The sequence below is a fragment of the Sciurus carolinensis genome, chromosome 13 (assembly GCF_902686445.1).
Source record: "Sciurus carolinensis chromosome 13, mSciCar1.2, whole genome shotgun sequence".
Classification (NCBI taxonomy): Eukaryota; Metazoa; Chordata; class Mammalia; order Rodentia; family Sciuridae; genus Sciurus; species Sciurus carolinensis.
In genome coordinates this window covers 9104738-9122165 of record NC_062225.1, presented here as the reverse complement: position 1 = coordinate 9122165, position 17428 = coordinate 9104738, and the positions used below count along the sequence as shown (strand labels likewise).

Sequence of the window (17428 nt, the reverse complement as noted above, 5' to 3'; positions counted from 1 at the left end):
GGAGAGGGAGGAGCAGGGGCAGGAGCTTGGCCATTTGCAGGCCACACGGGGCACCAGGGTGCTCCCTGGGTGGCTCAGCTGTGGGCTTAAAGTGTGCTTTCAGAGTGTTCTGACGCACAGTCTTTTATCGTGCCCTTGACCCTGGCTCGTGTTTTGGTTTCTTGGATTCTGCATCACTGTTTGCTTTGTCTTTGGAGAGAGAGTTTTATTGAGGAGGAAATGTTCCAGGGTGGATCAGATTAGCGTCTTCCCGAACTTCGTGCCAGGGTAGCAAAGGACAGATATGCCAACTAGATTTTTTTTTTTTTCCAAACCCAGAACATACTGGGTGCTTCAAGGAACATCTGGGAGGCAGACCAGCAAGAGGACTGTTAGAATTTTCTGGGTCCACACTCAGGTCAGGTAGGGTGAGTTGTCATACTATTTTCAGTTGCTCAGTGTCCCTTTAGGGCAACACTGGCTGGAGATTCCCCTGTGGGATTCACTTTCTGAAATGGCTGAGGGGCGCCTGCTTATGTACCTGTTACGGAGTTATGGTCACCAGGCTCAATGTTTTTAAGTAGTCGGGGTACCTATGCACAGGTAAAGACATTCACTGCAGGTTTCTTCCTTCCATGAGGGATGTCGCTTGGAGTTATAGCAGTACATTTCCAGGTCATTTCCAGGTCAAAGTGGTGTTAAAAAATGTCTTTGGAACCTGGCACATGCCTGGAGTCCCAGCAGCTTGAGAGGCTGAAGGAAGAGATCACTGGAGCCCAGGAGCTGCAGACCAGACTGGACAACACAGTGAAACCCATCACGACCCAAAAAGACAAGAGCTTTAAACCTGGAGGGAAACTTTTCTCTGGTGTCTTACAGGTTGCCTCACTTCTATGTTCAACAAAGGAGACTGCCCGAGGGGGTTCCTCGCAGGTATCTAGGTTAATCTCTTTAGTTGTAGATGGCTCCTAGTGATCAACCCTGGACAGCAGAAGAGCAGACATACTAAGGCTCCTTCTCCTTGGCTATTTTGCTAGACCGGCATGGGGTGTGACCTCCTCCAGTCTTGCTTGAATTCTGTGATGTCCCAGAGGGCTCTCTCCAGGGTTGCTGTCTCTTTAGCTTCTGTGACAGATGCGGAACCTAATATGTCCAAATTGTCTGAGGCCAGGAGTTATTCCGCTTTAAAAATTTGAGGTTGAAAGCCCCTTATCCAAAATGTGTGGGACCAGAAGTGCTTCAGATTTTGGACTTTTTAGACTTTTGGAATACTTGTATAATGAGATATTTTGCATATGGCACCCAGGTCTGAACACGAAATTGATTTGTTTCATATACACCTTCTATACATAGCCCGGAGGTAATTTCATGCAATACTTTTAACGATTTTGTGCACGAAACAGTTTCGTGGAATGGAATTTTTCCACTGGTGGCATCATGTTGGTGGTCACAGAGTTTCAGATTTTGGGACTTTCTGGATGAGGGATGCTCAGCCTGTAATAATAAGGAAATTCAGGGAGTGTGAAATTCTCTGCCCTGTTGTCTTTCCTTGCTTTTATTTCTGAACTTACATTCTTTGTTCATCAACTTTTCACTGCTGTGACCTGAGCATTCAACAGGAACAATGTGGAGGAGGAAAAGTAAATTTCGGCACATGGTTCCAGAGGTTTAGTCCATGGTTGGCGAAATCCATCGCTGGGGCCCAAGGTGAGGCAGAACATCATGGAGGAAGGGTGTGATGGAGGAAAGCTGCTCAGGACGTGGTGACCAGGAAGCAGAGAGGGAAGGGGAAGTGACCTTCCAGGGCACATCCCCAGTGACCCACCTCCTCCAGTCACATCCCACCTCCCTACAGTACCACCCAGTCCACTGAAGCTGGGATGGACTGACTGGCTCACAGCTCTCGATCTCATTGCTTCACTTCTGAACACTGCTGCGGTAACGTAGGAGGCGCGGTGGGAGGACCTGGAGACACCTCGTGTCCAAGACAACATATTTCTTATAGGCAGGACACATATCCACATTTATGCCTTTTTGTGGGGGGCACTAAGAAGGAGTTTGTCACTTTCTTCATTGTAAACATTTTCCAATATAACCCGCAGTGGTGGGGCTCTTGTGAAAGTCCTGCAGACTTGTCTCAGAAGCATCTGGATCAAGGTACCGCCCATCCTGCCCTCCCTTCCTCTCTAAGCTTCCCCCACCCCCGAGTATTTTAAAACAAACCTGAAACATTCTGACGCTTCTCTCCTACAAATCCAAGTGAACATCCCTGAAGTCTGGCCATTCATAAGCTCTACTGTGCCATAGCCATGATCCTTGGTGTCACTTGATTGAGCCTATTCCTGGGCCTCCTTCTGGCTTCGGGACACCTCCGTAGGTCTCGGTGGCTCTGGTCTGACTTCACGAGCGACAGCCAGCATTTGGCTGTTGTGTTTCAGTCCCTTTTGGCCAAGTTCCTTTCACCTGTCTTCCCTTTTCACGTCACTCTCCTGAAGAACTTGGGCCTGTTTTTAAGAGGGACGTCATGCATGGGGCCTTTGTCCATTTCCTTCAGTTCACTGCTCCGACTGTGTTTCCTGCAAACTGGAAGTCAGTGAAGGTGTGGTTAAACTTGGATCCATTTTTTTTTTAGGATGAGTACTTAGTAGGGGGTGCTATGTATTGTTTTTCCTCTCACCACACATTGTGGGATGTCTTGTTCTTGGAGATGCTGGGTTTGGTTGGTGAGTTCACAGGGTGGCTTACGTCCTGTTCCTTCCCATCTGTTCCCATCTAGTGGCTTTTAGGCATTATGATCATTGCCTGAATTTTCTTTTTCTCTATGGACTTTGCAAATGGAGATTTTTTTTCCCTTATCTAATCAATCCTGTACACCTGTCAGCTTGAGTTTGTCTTTAAAGAACTTTGCCTCCTTGGCAGGGGCTATTTAGTCGTCCTGAGACAATAACTTTACAAAAGAGGCAGGAGATGCTGGCCTTTGCCCTTGAATTGCCCATCTGCATAGGGACTGGCACCCTGGTCATCTGCGGTGATGATGGGGAATTACTTTTTGTTTTGCTTTAGCTTTTTTTTTTTTCTTTTTCATTTTGCTGTCCCCCTTCCCTTTTAAATATTTTCAAATCAAGCCTCTCTGCTTCTCACATTTCATTAGGAATTTTTCCAACACAGAAAAGTGGAAAGCAGATTATACGGTCAACATTAAAAACCAGGAGTTTTTTAAAAATAAGTTCACTGTCCTTTTTGAAATGCAGAGTCTAGCATCTGCCTGTTGGAGCGACTTTCTGTCCCATCTCTGTCACTCTTTGTGCAGTAGTTGGAGTGTGGTTTCGTCCCGTTGGAACTTGTGCAGATCCTTCATTCCTTACAGCATTGCCCTGGTGGGGCCTGTTGAGGTCCCCCGGCCGTGAGGGATCCCCCTTCCTGAAGGTGTCAGTGCTGTTCTTGAGAGACTGAGTTAGTTTTCCTGGGACTGGCGGTGGTCCTCAGGACGAGGTTGGTTACCCTAAGTGTGTCGCTCTAAAGTGGCCTGGGTCCCTCAGCTTGCTCTCTTACTTCCTCTTGCACACGTTCTTGCAGGTGATGCCTTCCACCATGTCATGACAGCACCGGGCCCTGTCCAGATGGGGCCACTTGATCTTGGACTTGAAGCCTATAAAACTAATGAGCTAAATTAAACCTCTTTTTTAAAAAACTAAATTTCCCAGTCTGAGATATTTTGTTATAGCAACACAAGATGGACTAAGAGTGCTTTCTGGTTCAAGATGGCAAATGCTGCCTTGGTCATTTCCAGCTTCTTCTCTACAACTTGTCTTTCTTGCAAACAGCCTGGGCTCAGTTTGGCGGGGGAATGATATTTAGGGATTACAGTCTGGGTCAGGTTGCTTCTTTTTTTTTTTTTTGCGGTTCTGGGGATCAAACCCAGGGCCTTGTGCATGCAAGGCAAGCACTCTACCGACTGAGCTATCTCCCCAACCCCAGGTTGCTTCTTGTTACTGGGTCATCTTTGCTTCTAAAGTTTTTCAAGTCAGTGTAAACTTAGGGAGTATGTGTGATGGGGAAAACAAATGAATTCAGCCATGAAACTACATGGTTATAACTACATGGTTGTGTCTTTTCTTGTACACTGAAAACTTTAATTTCTAACAATGTTCCCACAATTTGTCCATATATCTAGTATGTGCATACATATCATTTCAAAATAATATGAATATTGCTGTTCATAAGAGTACTTGAATGAAATTTAAGTTCTTGCAGCTTTATTTGGCTTTAGAATATATTTAGCTGTAAATGTAGTCAAAACACTGACTAAAATAGTTATTTTTTCTGTTGTTATTTTAATATCCAATAAATTTTATCTCCCCCTCTTTTTTAAGGATTTTTTTCCCTTATGGATTTAGCCTAAATTCTAAGAAATGTGGAGCACTGTCATGATTCTTACATGAAACCTATAAAATATGGAGCGTATTTGTAGAGAAATCATCAGTGTCCATTCCTGGTTCTTCCCCTCCTCTCTATAGAAACTTTTCTTTTTCTGGCTTGGCCTTACACTGATTTGCTTTATAATTCTTAAATACACACAAAAGGTATTTGTATCCTCCACCTTTCTTACCCCAAGGTCCTTGATACTCTGTTCCGTGCCTTGCCTTTTCATCTACCAGTGTAGCCATGAAATCATCCCATATCGGAGTGGAGAGAAGTGTTTGTTTTTCTTTCACTGTGTAGGAAGTACCATGGTTTATACAGACCTGTGTTTGGATCATTTTCCACCTTTGCTGTGACAAATAATGCCCAGTAAATATTTTTGTACCTAGTCATTGTATACTTTTTTTGTTGAATACTTGTAGAAGTGGGATTGCAGGGTCAGAGGGTAAATGAACATGACATTTTGCTCAATATTGGTAAATTCCTTTTCCTCCACTGGGGCTGTTCCATTTAGAAAAAAAAAATCCCAGCAGCAACATGTGAAAGTACCTGCTTTCCCACCAAATTGTCAAAAGTTAAATTGTTAAACTTTCTGATTTTAGCCAGGTGGCGCATGCCTGTAATCCCAGTGGCGCAGGAGGATTGAGAGTTCAAAGCCAGCCTCAGCAACTTAGTGAGTGCTAAGCAACTCAATGTGACCCTGTCTCTAAATAAAATGCAAAACAGGGCTGGGGATGTGACTCAGTGGTCCAGTGCCCCTGAGTTCAATCCCTGGCACCAAAAGCAACAACAACAACAACAAAAAAAAACTTTCTAATTTTTGCCAACGTGATAGGTAAGATGCTGCTTTGGCAATGTGCCCCCCCCTTTTGTTCCTTTTAGAGATACATGACAGTAGAGTATATTTGGACACATTATAGATACATGGAGTATAACTTCCCATTCTGTGGTTGTACATGATGCGGAGACTCACTGATCTTGTATCCGTATATGAACATGGAAGGTTCTGTCCAATTCATTACTGTCTTTCCCATTCCCATCCCCCATCCCTTCCCTGTTGCCCTTTCACTAATCCACTGAACTTTTATTCTTCCCACACCACCCCCCACCTCTTGGCACGGTTTTAATTCAGTCTTTTTTAAAAGCTTTCATGTTTAAAGGTTGTTTTGAGAAATTCTTTGTTCCTATTAATTGCCTGGTGTTTTAGTTGGGTGGTTTTCCCTGCCCCCCACCCCCAATTTCTAGGTACCATGTTAGGAATATTAGGCATTTATCTGAGATAGAAGATTAAAAATGCTTTTCCAGCTCATTTTTCTTTGGGAGGTTTTGTTTTTGGTGTGTTTTACCATGTACCTTTTTTTTCTTTTTTAATGACGGGTTTGTAACTCATTTCTTTCATAGTTTCTGATTTCGTGTCATGATTAGGAGGACTTTCCCATCCCACGTCTTAGAGGAATTCACCTCTATTTCCTTCAACTACTTGTGAGTTGATTGTTTTTTCAGTAGTTTTTTTATTTTTTAAATTTAATTTCTTCTAATAGTTGTGCATGACAGTAGAATGCATTTATACATTTTGATAGATCATACATGAGTGTAATCTCCCATTCCTCTGATTGATACATATTGCAGGATCACATTGGTCATGCAGTCACACGTGTACATGAGGTAATAATGTCTGTTTCACTCTGCTATCAGTACTGTTTTTTCGAAGCTGTTACTTCATATATTCTGGCCTCTGTTTCTGATGAGAAACCTTTTTCTTTTTCCTGCAGAGCTGTGTCATTCTGATGTTCTGATTATTAGGGGTTTATGCCACTTTGATTGAGATGTTCATGTTCACCGTGATATTCCGTATGATTTTCTTTTTCCCCATGCTTTTTCTGCTTGGGGCTTATTGAGATCCTTGGGATTGTGTGTTTCTTGTTTTCATCATACTTGAAAATTCTCAGCCAGTATACTTTAAATACGTGATTTTTTCTGTTCTCTGTCCCTGCCCAGTTTTTTCCCGGGAATTCCAATTTCATGTATTATAGTCTGCTGCTTACTCCACAGTGCATCTGGTCTTTTTGCTATTAATCCTTTTCTCTGCTTTTCCTTTTAAAGTTTTTGTGAAGTTCCTTAATCTTTTATCTACCATTTCTAGTCTGCTTTTAATCCCACAAAGTATAGTTCCCATTTCAGACAGTGTAGTTTTCGTCTGTCAGGGTTTGATTGGGGTGTGTCTGTCTGTCTGTCTCTCATATATATATATGTGTGTGTGTGTGTATGTGTAAGTATGTATAGATCTCGAACACTCAGCTTCCAGACACATGCCTTCCTCTGCCTTTTAGATGTATCGAGTATAGGTACAGTAGCTGCTTTATGTTTTTTTTTGGTTCCTTTTGACGGTGCTATTTCTGGTTCTGTTTCTGATTGTATTGTTGTTGTTGGGTTTTGTTTTGGTTTGTTCTGGTACTGGTGATTGAACCCAGAGGCACTCTACCACTGAGCTACATCCTCAGTCCTTGTGATTTTTTTTGAGACAGGGACTCACTAAGTGACCCAGGCTGACCTGAACTTTCCATCCTCATGTCTCAGCTTCCTAGGTACCTGGGATTATAGCTGTGTGCCCCTACTGATTTATTATTATTTTTAAATCTGGTTAAGGTCACTTCTTTTCTATCTTCCATTCCCACTTCTGTTTCTATGAAGTGCATTTGATGGTACTAACATGAAGACAGTTTAATGATTTAAATTATAAATTAAAAATTTACTTTCAAGGTCAGTTGAGTTTGATTTCAGGTATTGCAAATACTTGTATTTATTACAAGTATTTTTTTTTTTAATTAAAAAAAATTTTTTTGGTACCTGGGCTTGAACTTGGGTGCTTAAACCACTGAGCCACATCCCCAGCCCTGTTTTGTATTTTATTTAGAGACAGGGTCTCACTGAGTTGCTTAGTGCCTCGCTTTTGCTGAGGCTGGCTTTGAACTTGCCATCCTCCTGCCTCAGCCTCCCAAGCTGCTGGGATTACAGACCTGTGCCACTGCGCCCGGCTATTACAAATACTTTTGAAGGCAAAAGGGCAAGAAAATAATATAAAAATATTTAAAACTATATTAGTGAGAAAAACACATGGGCAAAACCCTTGTAAATTGTGGTGCTCTTGTAGGATATTACAGTAGACGACATAGATTAGATCTTGCTGTATCCACTTTGAGAATGTGCGGTTTCTGGAAACAAAGGCTTTTGGTCCACACATCTCTCACCCTCACTGTATTGTTACTTGCATTCTCTGCCCTGCGTTACTCTACAAAGGGTGAGTGCCAAGTGACATTTAGGAGCAACACTGCCATGGCCGTTACACTTTTCCTAGTCCTTTGTAGTCTGGCATTTAGTTAGTGGATGGTTAGTACTGGCCAGTGGAGAGATGTGTTGCCATTTCAAAGGAACAGACCTGCACTGTGCACTTAGAAATGCCACGCTGTGATAATTAGACTTAGGTGGTTGGAGAAGGCACTTGATCATGCAGAAACAGTGGCTTTTCAAAAATTTTTATATAATTTAGTTGTTGATGAGCCTTTATTTTATTCATTTATTAATATGCAATGCTGAGAACTGAACCCGGGGCCTCACATGCTAGGCATGTGCTCTACCTCTGAGCCACAACCCCAGTGCAACTGGGGTCAAGATATATGTGACTGTGTTCATGCAGAAGCTGTAGGTAGACAATGGGATGCTTGTTTTATTTCCTAAAAATGCCCCTGAGGAAAACCTGAGAGAATGAGTATTGGGAGTGTTTCAGCCTGACGGCCTCTGGCGCTCCGGCCTGGGGAGGTGCTGCAGGAACACGGGGCTGGTCCACAGAACGGGTGCTGGCTCGGCTCTCTTCCTCGCCTAAGCATTGTACTGCTTGCCCAGCAGATGGTGACCGCAATGCCTGACATTTCACATGTATGAATGTGTATATGTGTGTTTATGTGTATACATGTATGTGTGTGTGTATATATGTAATTTTTGCTGGTACCAGCGATACCTTATGATTTTCTTTTTTTCTGGTACTAGGACTTGAACCTAGTGATGCTCTACCACGGAGCTGCATCCCAAGCCCTTTAAAAATTGATTTGTTTTTAAATTTTTAAAACAGGGTCTCACAAAGTTGCCCAGGCTGGCCCCAAGCTTGTGATCCTTCTGCCTCAGCCTCCTGAGTGTGTACCAGGAATGCACCAGTGTACCTGGCTGCTTTATGATATTTTAATGAAGATTAATGATCCCTAACAAAATACCTAACGCATTCTAGGTATTCAGAAAAAAAAAATCTTTAAATCTTATCTTTCCATGACTTTGATTTTTCTCTGGAAATACAAAAGTTTTTTTTTCCTGCCAAATTAGAGGACTTAATAAAACATGGTATAGTTTAGCTAATCGTGTCCTTCTGTTACGATGCATGATACTGCTGTGAATTTTGGTTTTAGAGGGCTCTATGAGTCTGCTAGAACTGCCATAGCAAAACACCACAAACTTGGGGGTGAAACAACAGATAATTATTTTTCTCACAGTTCTGGAGGCTGGAAATCCGAGATCGAGGTGCCAGTAGGGTTGGTTCCTGAGGAGGCCTCTGTCCTTGGCTGGCAGATGTCCTCCTCCTTACTGTGTCCTCATGTGGCCTCTCCTGAATGCACGCACATTCCTGGTATCCCTGGTGTCTTCTCGTGAGGACCCCAGTCCTACTGGAACAGGACCTTACCCGTGTGTCCTCGCTGGGCCTTCATTACCTCTGACAAGCCCTTTCTCAGTCACAGTGGGGTGAGGCCTTGAACTTAGGAATTTGGAGGCATCACGTTCAGGCCCTAACATTTCTCCTGTGCTTGGTTTATGGAGGGCTGATGCAGATGGTTGGAAACAGGGTTAGTGTTACTGTGTAGACTTTTTATCATCCTGTCTACAATAGACGGCAGATTTGTACTTATTTTCTTTCTTTCCCAACCCTCCTATGTCTGTGATGTTGTGACTTTCAGACTGTTTCTGACCATAACCTGGAGAGAAATACATTTACTAATATGTATATAATCCCTAATAAATTACTAGCAAATAATTCACAATTTAGTAGCTACCCTTACAAGGCGGCATGCATCCTAGGTCCCATTTAATGTCATTTTTTTTAACACTGTTTTCAGTGGAACTACTTCATGAAGTCTGCAAAACGCTGCTGTAGTGTTGGTTCACAGCTATGGTGTGTGACATGTGGAGTGACTTTTTCAGTCCTTCAAGGTCACGGATGTGCAGTCGGATTGCCTTGATGAATGGTATTTGGGAAGCCCATCCTAAGACTTCCCTGCAGAGGAAATGATAGTTTGGAAAGTTTCCCTGCCATTTGGCAACTTCTGTAGGAAATTGACAGTAGAGTGGAAAAGTTTGATCATGTTAATGTCTTTGCTGGGAGAGGCGCACACCGAGGCTTGTATTCAGGAGCAGGGTAGGTCGTAATAAAATCTCCCTGTAGCTCAGCCATGATAGAGTTTACGTATTTTCTCTTTCAAGGTGTGGTCTTGGTTTTGATTTGGAATTATCTTTCCTTATAAGCTCCTCTGCAGTAGATAGAAGAATTATTTAAAAGTCTGGTTTTCTGATGTCTTTTGTCTGAGGTCTTAATTCCGTGGTGACATTTTGCATGAGAGCTTGGTTATAATTTTATTCATGTTATCGAATGTTATCAGTTGAAACCACACACAGCTAACTGTTAATAGTTAACTACATTGGCCCCTGTGAGCTGATGTAGCAGGATAATGAAAATGTATCGTGTCTCCCAGAAAGGTGTGGTCAGGAAGGTGGCCTTGCAGGGGACTCTGAGCTCCCTCCAGGTGCAAACAGAGTGACTTTTTTAGTGTCCAGCCACAGCGCATACTGACCTAAGGACTATGTGAAAGCTACTGAAAAATTCAAAGGTAGCTTCTTTTGGGAGGACCCCAGGGCATTGCAAGGTTGTCAAGTGTGAGATCATACGCTGGCTCACCCTTCCTTTGCTGAATGACCTTGGGCGAGTATCTGAGCCTCCCCTTTCCTCCTCCAGTCTTACTACAGATCAATGAGATCATGCCTGGATAGACTAGAGCCACAAAGGCGAGAACTCTCTCCCCTGGCTGTTCCCCATTCCTCCAACTTTTTAAAATTTTGATAAATGAGGAGTACAGGAAAACAAGCAAGATTCGAGGCTGGTAAAGCAATTCCCTCTTTTAGTTTCTTCTTCCCTTGTTTGTTTAGGATCCTGACCAACTGACTTGAGTGTCACAGGGTAAAGACAGAAGGAGAAGGTCTCATAGTACCAGGGAGAATGGAGCCCTGGCCACCCCCAGGTTCCTGTGAGCTTTACTGGAACCCCACTTTGTGAGTGACGGGCTATCCTCATGATCCAAGACACCATTGCTGACCCACCAGGTTTAGGGGTGCTCTTGTGACCTGCCCCTTCACAGCTCTCACCTAGGGTGCTGAGGGGGCAGGGAGACCACAGCCAGAGGCAGGTACAGCAGCTGTCCAGCTGAGCCAGGGCAGCATGCACAGCGAGTCTTAGTGCCTTAAGAGCCAAGGGCTTATTTCAGGCCAGATAGGAAAAGGTTCGGAAGCCTCAGGAGAGCCGCACCATGGAGGCTGGAATTGCTTGGTGTGATTTTGTTTTAAAATGAGCTTCCCCAATCCTAAAACACCAGGAGCCCAAAGGACCAGGGCTTTCAGGACGCCAGAGGAGCCCCCTAGAGAGAGGGAAGTAGAAAACAAGATCCTGACCACTCACCCCAGAGCTAGCTCCTCCGAAGTGGGCTGCTGCTGAGGCTTCTGGATCCTTAAAGAGCAAGATGGGAGGTGAGAGGTCTCTGGTCACGTCCTCTTGGTGCCTTACCTGGGAATAGAGACGTGGGTGGAGAGAGACAGGGACAGCCTCCCAGTGCTGACAGACTGGCTTTGGTGATGACCCAAGATTGTCACCTTAGGCCATCCTGTGCCTCAGCATTGGGAGATCACAAGGAAACCAAGTTCTGTTGTCTTGAGCTTTTCTTTTTCCTTACAAGGTATTTCTAGGTACTTCTTTTAATTCCATCCCAAGTGCCCACTCAGAAGAGCAGTCCTAATACAGATGTTTTTCATTCTCACAGACCCCAATCTGCAAGCTCAGAGTGAGCCTTCTGGCCCTTTCCCTGTGAGGTACAGGTTGCATATCCCTTATTCAAAATCCTTGGGACCAGAAGAGTTTTGGATTCTCTAGGATGAAGGGATATTTGCATGTACATGATACCATGCTGCCCAATCGAAACATGAAATTCATTTGTTTCATATGCACCTTATCCAGATAGCAGGATATGTACATGAAGTAGTTTGTGTACTTTGAACCAGAAATCAGGTATGGGGTTTTCCACCTGTGCAAAGTTGCAGACTTAGGAACATTTCAGAATTTGGATTTCCAGATTGGGTTGCCCAACCTGTGTTACAGGATATTCACATGAATCTGTAGTGTAGGAGAGGAAGGTTGCAGGTGGGATAGAGTGGGAAAGGAAGTTCAGTGTTCAAAACACACAATTGGCATTTGGGTATTATGACTCTCGTGGCCCTCGTGCCTTACAGTGGCTCAGTTATTGTGTACTATTGTCTGGTATCCTTTAAGTTGTCTGAGTTTAGAATATATCCCATGTTCCATTTGGAAATCCAGCTGAGCCACACTGCCTGGTCCTCACATGCCTTTTCTTGTCCAGGATTGTGCTTGCTTTACTGAGCACTTCACTGAGCGTCTGATATGTGCAGGACCCTGCACTGGGAGCTGGGCACGTGATCTCCTATGCTGGAGTAGCCATCATGCAATAGTGATGACTAGAAACCTCCTTGTAGAGAACGAGATGACTGAAATGATGTGCCTTTGGTTAATGGTGTTGCCCAATGCTCCAAAAATATGGTGAAGTTTCTTAGTTGCCTTTGAAAGGAATTAACTTTCCATATTTGACTTCATGCTATTGGGTTTTTTAATGTGTACCTGATCTTATAGTTTTTAGAGATATTGCTGTAAATGATATGAACTGTCCATTTGTAAACCTATGAAATTTGAATTCCTGACTGTTGCTTGTTGGTTGACCAGTGCCTGTTGCAGCAACAACATCCTTGTGAGGACCTTCCCAGGAGGTTCTTCTCCTGTGAATGTGACTTTGGTACTTCTCCACGGGCCTCTCTTCTCACGGGAGACACTGAGACTGTTGAGAATCATCTCCACTTGGTGTGTGTTCCATGCTGGAACAACTGTACCATTGCAAATGCTTCTGACACTTGAGTGGTAGGTGCTCTGCACATAATCAAGGTGTGCAGGGTGGTCACAGGACAGTCCCAAGGCTTTCCTGCTTGGTGAACTGGCCTAGGTGGCCATTGGACTGAAGTTTGTAAGTCCTATTGCAGTGGTGGGAGAGACCGTGGCACCAGTGGAGAGTGCCAGCTTTCAGTGACAAACGGTGGCTCGGGGTGTGAGAACCCTGGCACGGGACTTTGCGGAACATTAACACAGGGACTTAATGTTGGCAAAACGATGACTCTTGTTTTTCACTCTCTTTCTATTCTGATCCAGGTGCCACATTAGAGGAAATCAACCAGCACTGGGACTGGCTGGAACAGAATCTTCTCCATACTCTGTCTGTGTTTGATAATAAAGACGACATGGCCAGCTTTGTCAAGGGGAAGGTGAAGGTAGGCCCTTTGATCTCGACCTTTCTCCCCGTCTCGGGTAACTCTTCATGACATTTTGAACTCTGCCATGTACCCACAGTCTCCACCAGTCGATTACACTTTTTGGATTAATGCACAAAGCCAAATTAGTTCAATTTGTCACCTGTCAATCTTTGCGGCACCTAAAGATACACCTGAAATTTAGGAAAAAAAGGGGGTGGTGCTTCATCCTCAGGCCTAATTCCTGATATCTTTTACAGATATAAAGGTCATTTTTTTTTCTTGTGGGGGGACCCATAATGTTAAGATTACTGTTTTTGCAGAGCAACATGTTATTGTCTTCCTCGAATTAGTTATTCCTGACTCATTTTCTCTTTAGCTGTAACATTTGTCACCACATTGGACCTAGTGCTCTGGTCCCACTAATAGTGGATGTTTGTTCTGCAGATGTTAATTAAATGGAGTTACAGCCAGTTAAGGTGTGAGGAGGCAGGAGAGGAATCTTGGGAGGTATTTGTCCATACCTCCTGCCAGTTACATTGCTGCATAACTGGTCTCCTTGCAAGGACATGATGGTGATTGGTGCTTTAAGATTCTGTTGGGCAGAGACGTGTTTCCTCATTCTACAGTGAACTCTCCTTACACACTTGAACACATAAGCCTGCAGTACAGTTTTCTTCCCTTGGGATAAAACCTCCCCAAACCATTCCCCCTTTCCTCCCACTTCCTGTCCCTCCTTCTTCCCCCTCAGTCCATTTCCTCTATTCAAAGGATCCCCAGTATGGAATGAAGTTGTCAAAATAGTGCTGTATACATATATGAATATAGGACAGTGAATTCCACCTTTGATGCATACCTATAAAGCACTAATTAAAGACCAAATATGTAGTGGAGAGCCCACTAAAGTAGGAAGCCCAGGGGAGGGAAATGGAGCTCATTGTATTCCATGCCTGTATGATGATGTCAGAGTGAACCCCGCTACTGTGTATAAGTAGAATGCACTAAGAGAAGCGTTGTGAATCTCCCAGACCATGGATTTTGTGTTCTTGAAAACAAACCTGAAGAGTGCCAGCTTTTAGTAAGGGGTGTGAAAGTGAATTTTTGGTTTTAGAGGAAGAAAGAGAAGCACTCTTTTCTGTTTGGTGACTGGGGGATGTGAGCAGGATGAGTGAAGAGCAGGGGTGACCGAGGCCATCCAGTGCTTGGCAGCCAGGGCTTGACCTCTGACCTGTGGGGTCAGAGCTGACCTGGGCTATGGTAAAAGACACACAGCTCTCGGGACACCCCTCATCCTTGCCTGATGGACTGTGCCTCGGTGTCCTGTGTCCGATGGGACTGAGCATCAGCGACACTTGACCTACCTCTCTTGGCCTAATGTGAACCATAGTGGTTCTTTTCTCAAGATGTTTTCCTTACTTGGGAGGAAGGAAATTGATTTCTGCTATGCTGCCTCCTGAAACCCTTCTGTAGGAGAAGGAAAAATGCCCTCTCCCTAAGTTCTGTGGTTGAGGCCCTGGAAATGACATCGCTATGCAGCAGATGAGCAAGAGAGAAAGAGTTGATTTGAATGCATGCAGAGTGTATACACGTGGCAGAACTCAGCCTTGTAACTGGTAGGGTGGTTAAAATCGACCTTGCACAGCACCTTAAGGGAAAGCAAGCAGTTGACTGAGGACTGAAGTGACAGGAAAAGGGGTCCATCTTCTGGGGTGGCGCAGGGTCGGGGAGGTGTACATGGGGGAAACTGATGGCAGGGTAGGGCTGTGTCTATGAGGCTGTGTGAGCCCCTCATGCTGCCGAGATCAAGAGGTCAAAGGTGTCTTCCCAGGACAGAGGGGGACACACCTGTGCAGATGGAGAGTCCCTCCTGACTCGAGGCAGACGGGGCAGGGCAGACAGTCTTTCTGGTACCCCGTCTTTTTTGTTTCTTGGTTATCTTTGGCTCAAAGTTATCCTTATGCTGAAGTGGCATGTTTGGGGGTGACAGTTTTGATCCGTGACACTTCAAAGCTAGTATGTCCTAAAAAAAGAAAGGAAGGAAGAAAGGAAGCCTGAGGAGGCGTTGCTGGGGAGCAAGAGCACATCATGGCATTTGTTCTCCCCACTCCTCGGGCCAGATCCACAGGGTGTGAGAGTTGGACCTTTCCTGGGCCCTTGGCTGCTCCATAAAACTTGAAAAATCCCTCTGCTTCAGCTCTTCCTGGGACCAGACACTGTAGCCGTGACAGTGGGGAGGCCCTATGGCCACCATCACGTCTGCTTGGAGCCACTGAATCCTATTCTCAGCCATTCCAGTCGGCTCTAGAGCCTGATGAATAATGAAGAAAACAGTTCACTTCACCAGCACTCAGGTTTATTTTAAAGTAATTATGATTAGATTATTTTAATGTGAGTGCCCAGGTTTCATTTCTAAAAGTACTTATAGAGTGAGGATTTGGTAACACTCCCGAGAAAACAGCCTCATCTTAAGAAACATTGGCTCTCATAAGACAGTCGTATAACACACAAATGAAAATGTTAATAAAAGGAAAAGGACAGGTAACGACAGACTGTCACCCTTGAGAAATGGACCACAGCTTCTATTCTAGACTCTTCTGTCACCACCGCAGATCACAAAGGTCCCTTCTTGGTGGTGGTTGGCCATACAGTTGCAGTGTCAGATTGTGCCCTCTGCTGTTTCCCTCACTCCCCAGGGATTAGGAGTACTTCCGGCCTCTGGAATCTTGGCCAGGGTCCTCCCTTCCACCTTCAACAAGTACCGAGTGGACGGTGGTGGTGCACAGCATTAGTGTTCTCCACATCCTGCATTTGGCTTTATACTGACCTTTTTGAACCTAATGAAGACATTCGTTCGTGTTTAAAGAGACTCTTAGGTCCTAGTTGCGTAGTTCGTAGGGCTGATGTGAGTTCCCACACCAGAGCCAGTCACTGGGTTTCGTATCTCTTGTGTTGGTTCACTTTTCATCACTGTCACAAATACCTGAGATGACTGGCTTAGGGAAGGTTGGTTTGGCTCCCAGTTCTGGAGTCTCCAGTCTGTGACTGGTTGGCCCCCTTGCTTGTGAGCCTGTGATGGGACAGCACATCACAGCAGTGGCTTATGGCAGAGGAAAAGTGTTCAACTCATGGCGAGCCAGGGAGCAGAGAGGAAGGGGCTGGGGTCCCAGTGTGGGCTTCAAGGACACGCCCCCAGTGACCCAAGGACCTCCTGCCAGACCCCACCTTGTGCAGTTCCCTCACCTCCCAATACACTAGCTGGGAATCATGGACCTTGGGGAGGCATTGAAGATCCAAACTGTAGCATGAGTGCGGGGAGGATTTGGGAAATAATTGTGAATTAAAATTCTCAAAACCTTAGAAGTCAGCTGATTCAGCCACAGCTTCATGGCCACTAAGTGACTGAGAGACTTTTCTTTGTGTTTTGCAACCTTGTGATGGTTAATGGATCCCTGCTTTTTTTTTTTTTTTTTTCCCCCTGGCTGTGGCTGTTTCAGGGTAGTGGACAGGAATGGTTGTCGTGGAAGAAACAGAGATTCCTCAAGTGCCTGGGTGTGTCTGTCCTTCCTGCTTCCTGTCCCTTCAGCTCTCTTCCTTCCCTTTGCCCAGCTCCCTGGATGAAGGTCCTGTCTTTTGTGCCTCAGGCTCTGATTGCTGAGGAGACCAGCAGCAGGCTTGCTGAGCAGGAGGAGGAGCCCGAGAAGTTCCGAGAAGCCCTGGTGAAGTTCGAGGCCAGGTTCAACTTCCCCGAGGCAGAGAAGCTGGTCACCTACTATTCTTGCTGTTGCTGGAAGGGCCGGGTGCCCCGCCAAGGCTGGCTGTACCTCAGCATCAACCACCTCTGCTTCTACTCCTTCTTCCTGGGCAAGGAACGTAAGTGAGGCTGGTGCCGGCATCTGCAGTATTTGGTCCTTCAAGATAAAGTTGGCCCTGGGGTTGATTGGCATGGCTCCCGAGAGATTGGCATGGCTCCCGAGAGAAGCCATTAAAGGTTAAATCCACAACAAAAGATTTAAATGGGTGGTTGAGATGACAGCAGGTGATACTGGATTAGTTTCCAAATGATTTGTGCAGATAAATAAGTTGAAGTATACATGCCACAACGAAGGAGCTTGATTTTTTTTTTTTTTTTTTGCTTGTGTTTTGGAGACAATTCATTTTTCTGCTACCTTCAAGAGCATATCTGTGTAACTTATTTAAATAGCTACTCAAGACCTTTTACTGCCATAGATCATGTTGAAGATACAGTATCATATCTGATGGGTAATAATTTAAAGGAGTAGCATGTACTTCTGCTTCTTAATGCAGAAGGACATCTTTTAAAACACCCGTCCTTGAACATCATGACTGTTGTATAAGC

At 44.7% G+C, this 17428-nt stretch overlaps 1 protein-coding gene across 9 annotated transcripts in view; it reads left to right on the top strand.

Annotated features, from left to right (window-relative positions):
• Tbc1d8 (TBC1 domain family member 8) overlaps positions 1–17428 on the top strand; it is a 114197-nt gene that overhangs the window by 60931 nt on the left and 35838 nt on the right. For 8 of the 9 annotated variants that reach the window (XM_047522049.1, XM_047522048.1, XM_047522051.1 and 5 more), the window contains 2 exons: positions 12974–13092; positions 16713–16941. In XM_047522049.1, the coding sequence (XP_047378005.1) occupies positions 12974–13092; positions 16713–16941 (348 nt within the window). Of the gene's footprint in view, positions 1–12973; positions 13093–16677; positions 16942–17428 lie in introns of those variants that run through there. The other variant, XM_047522056.1, reaches the window with a different exon arrangement.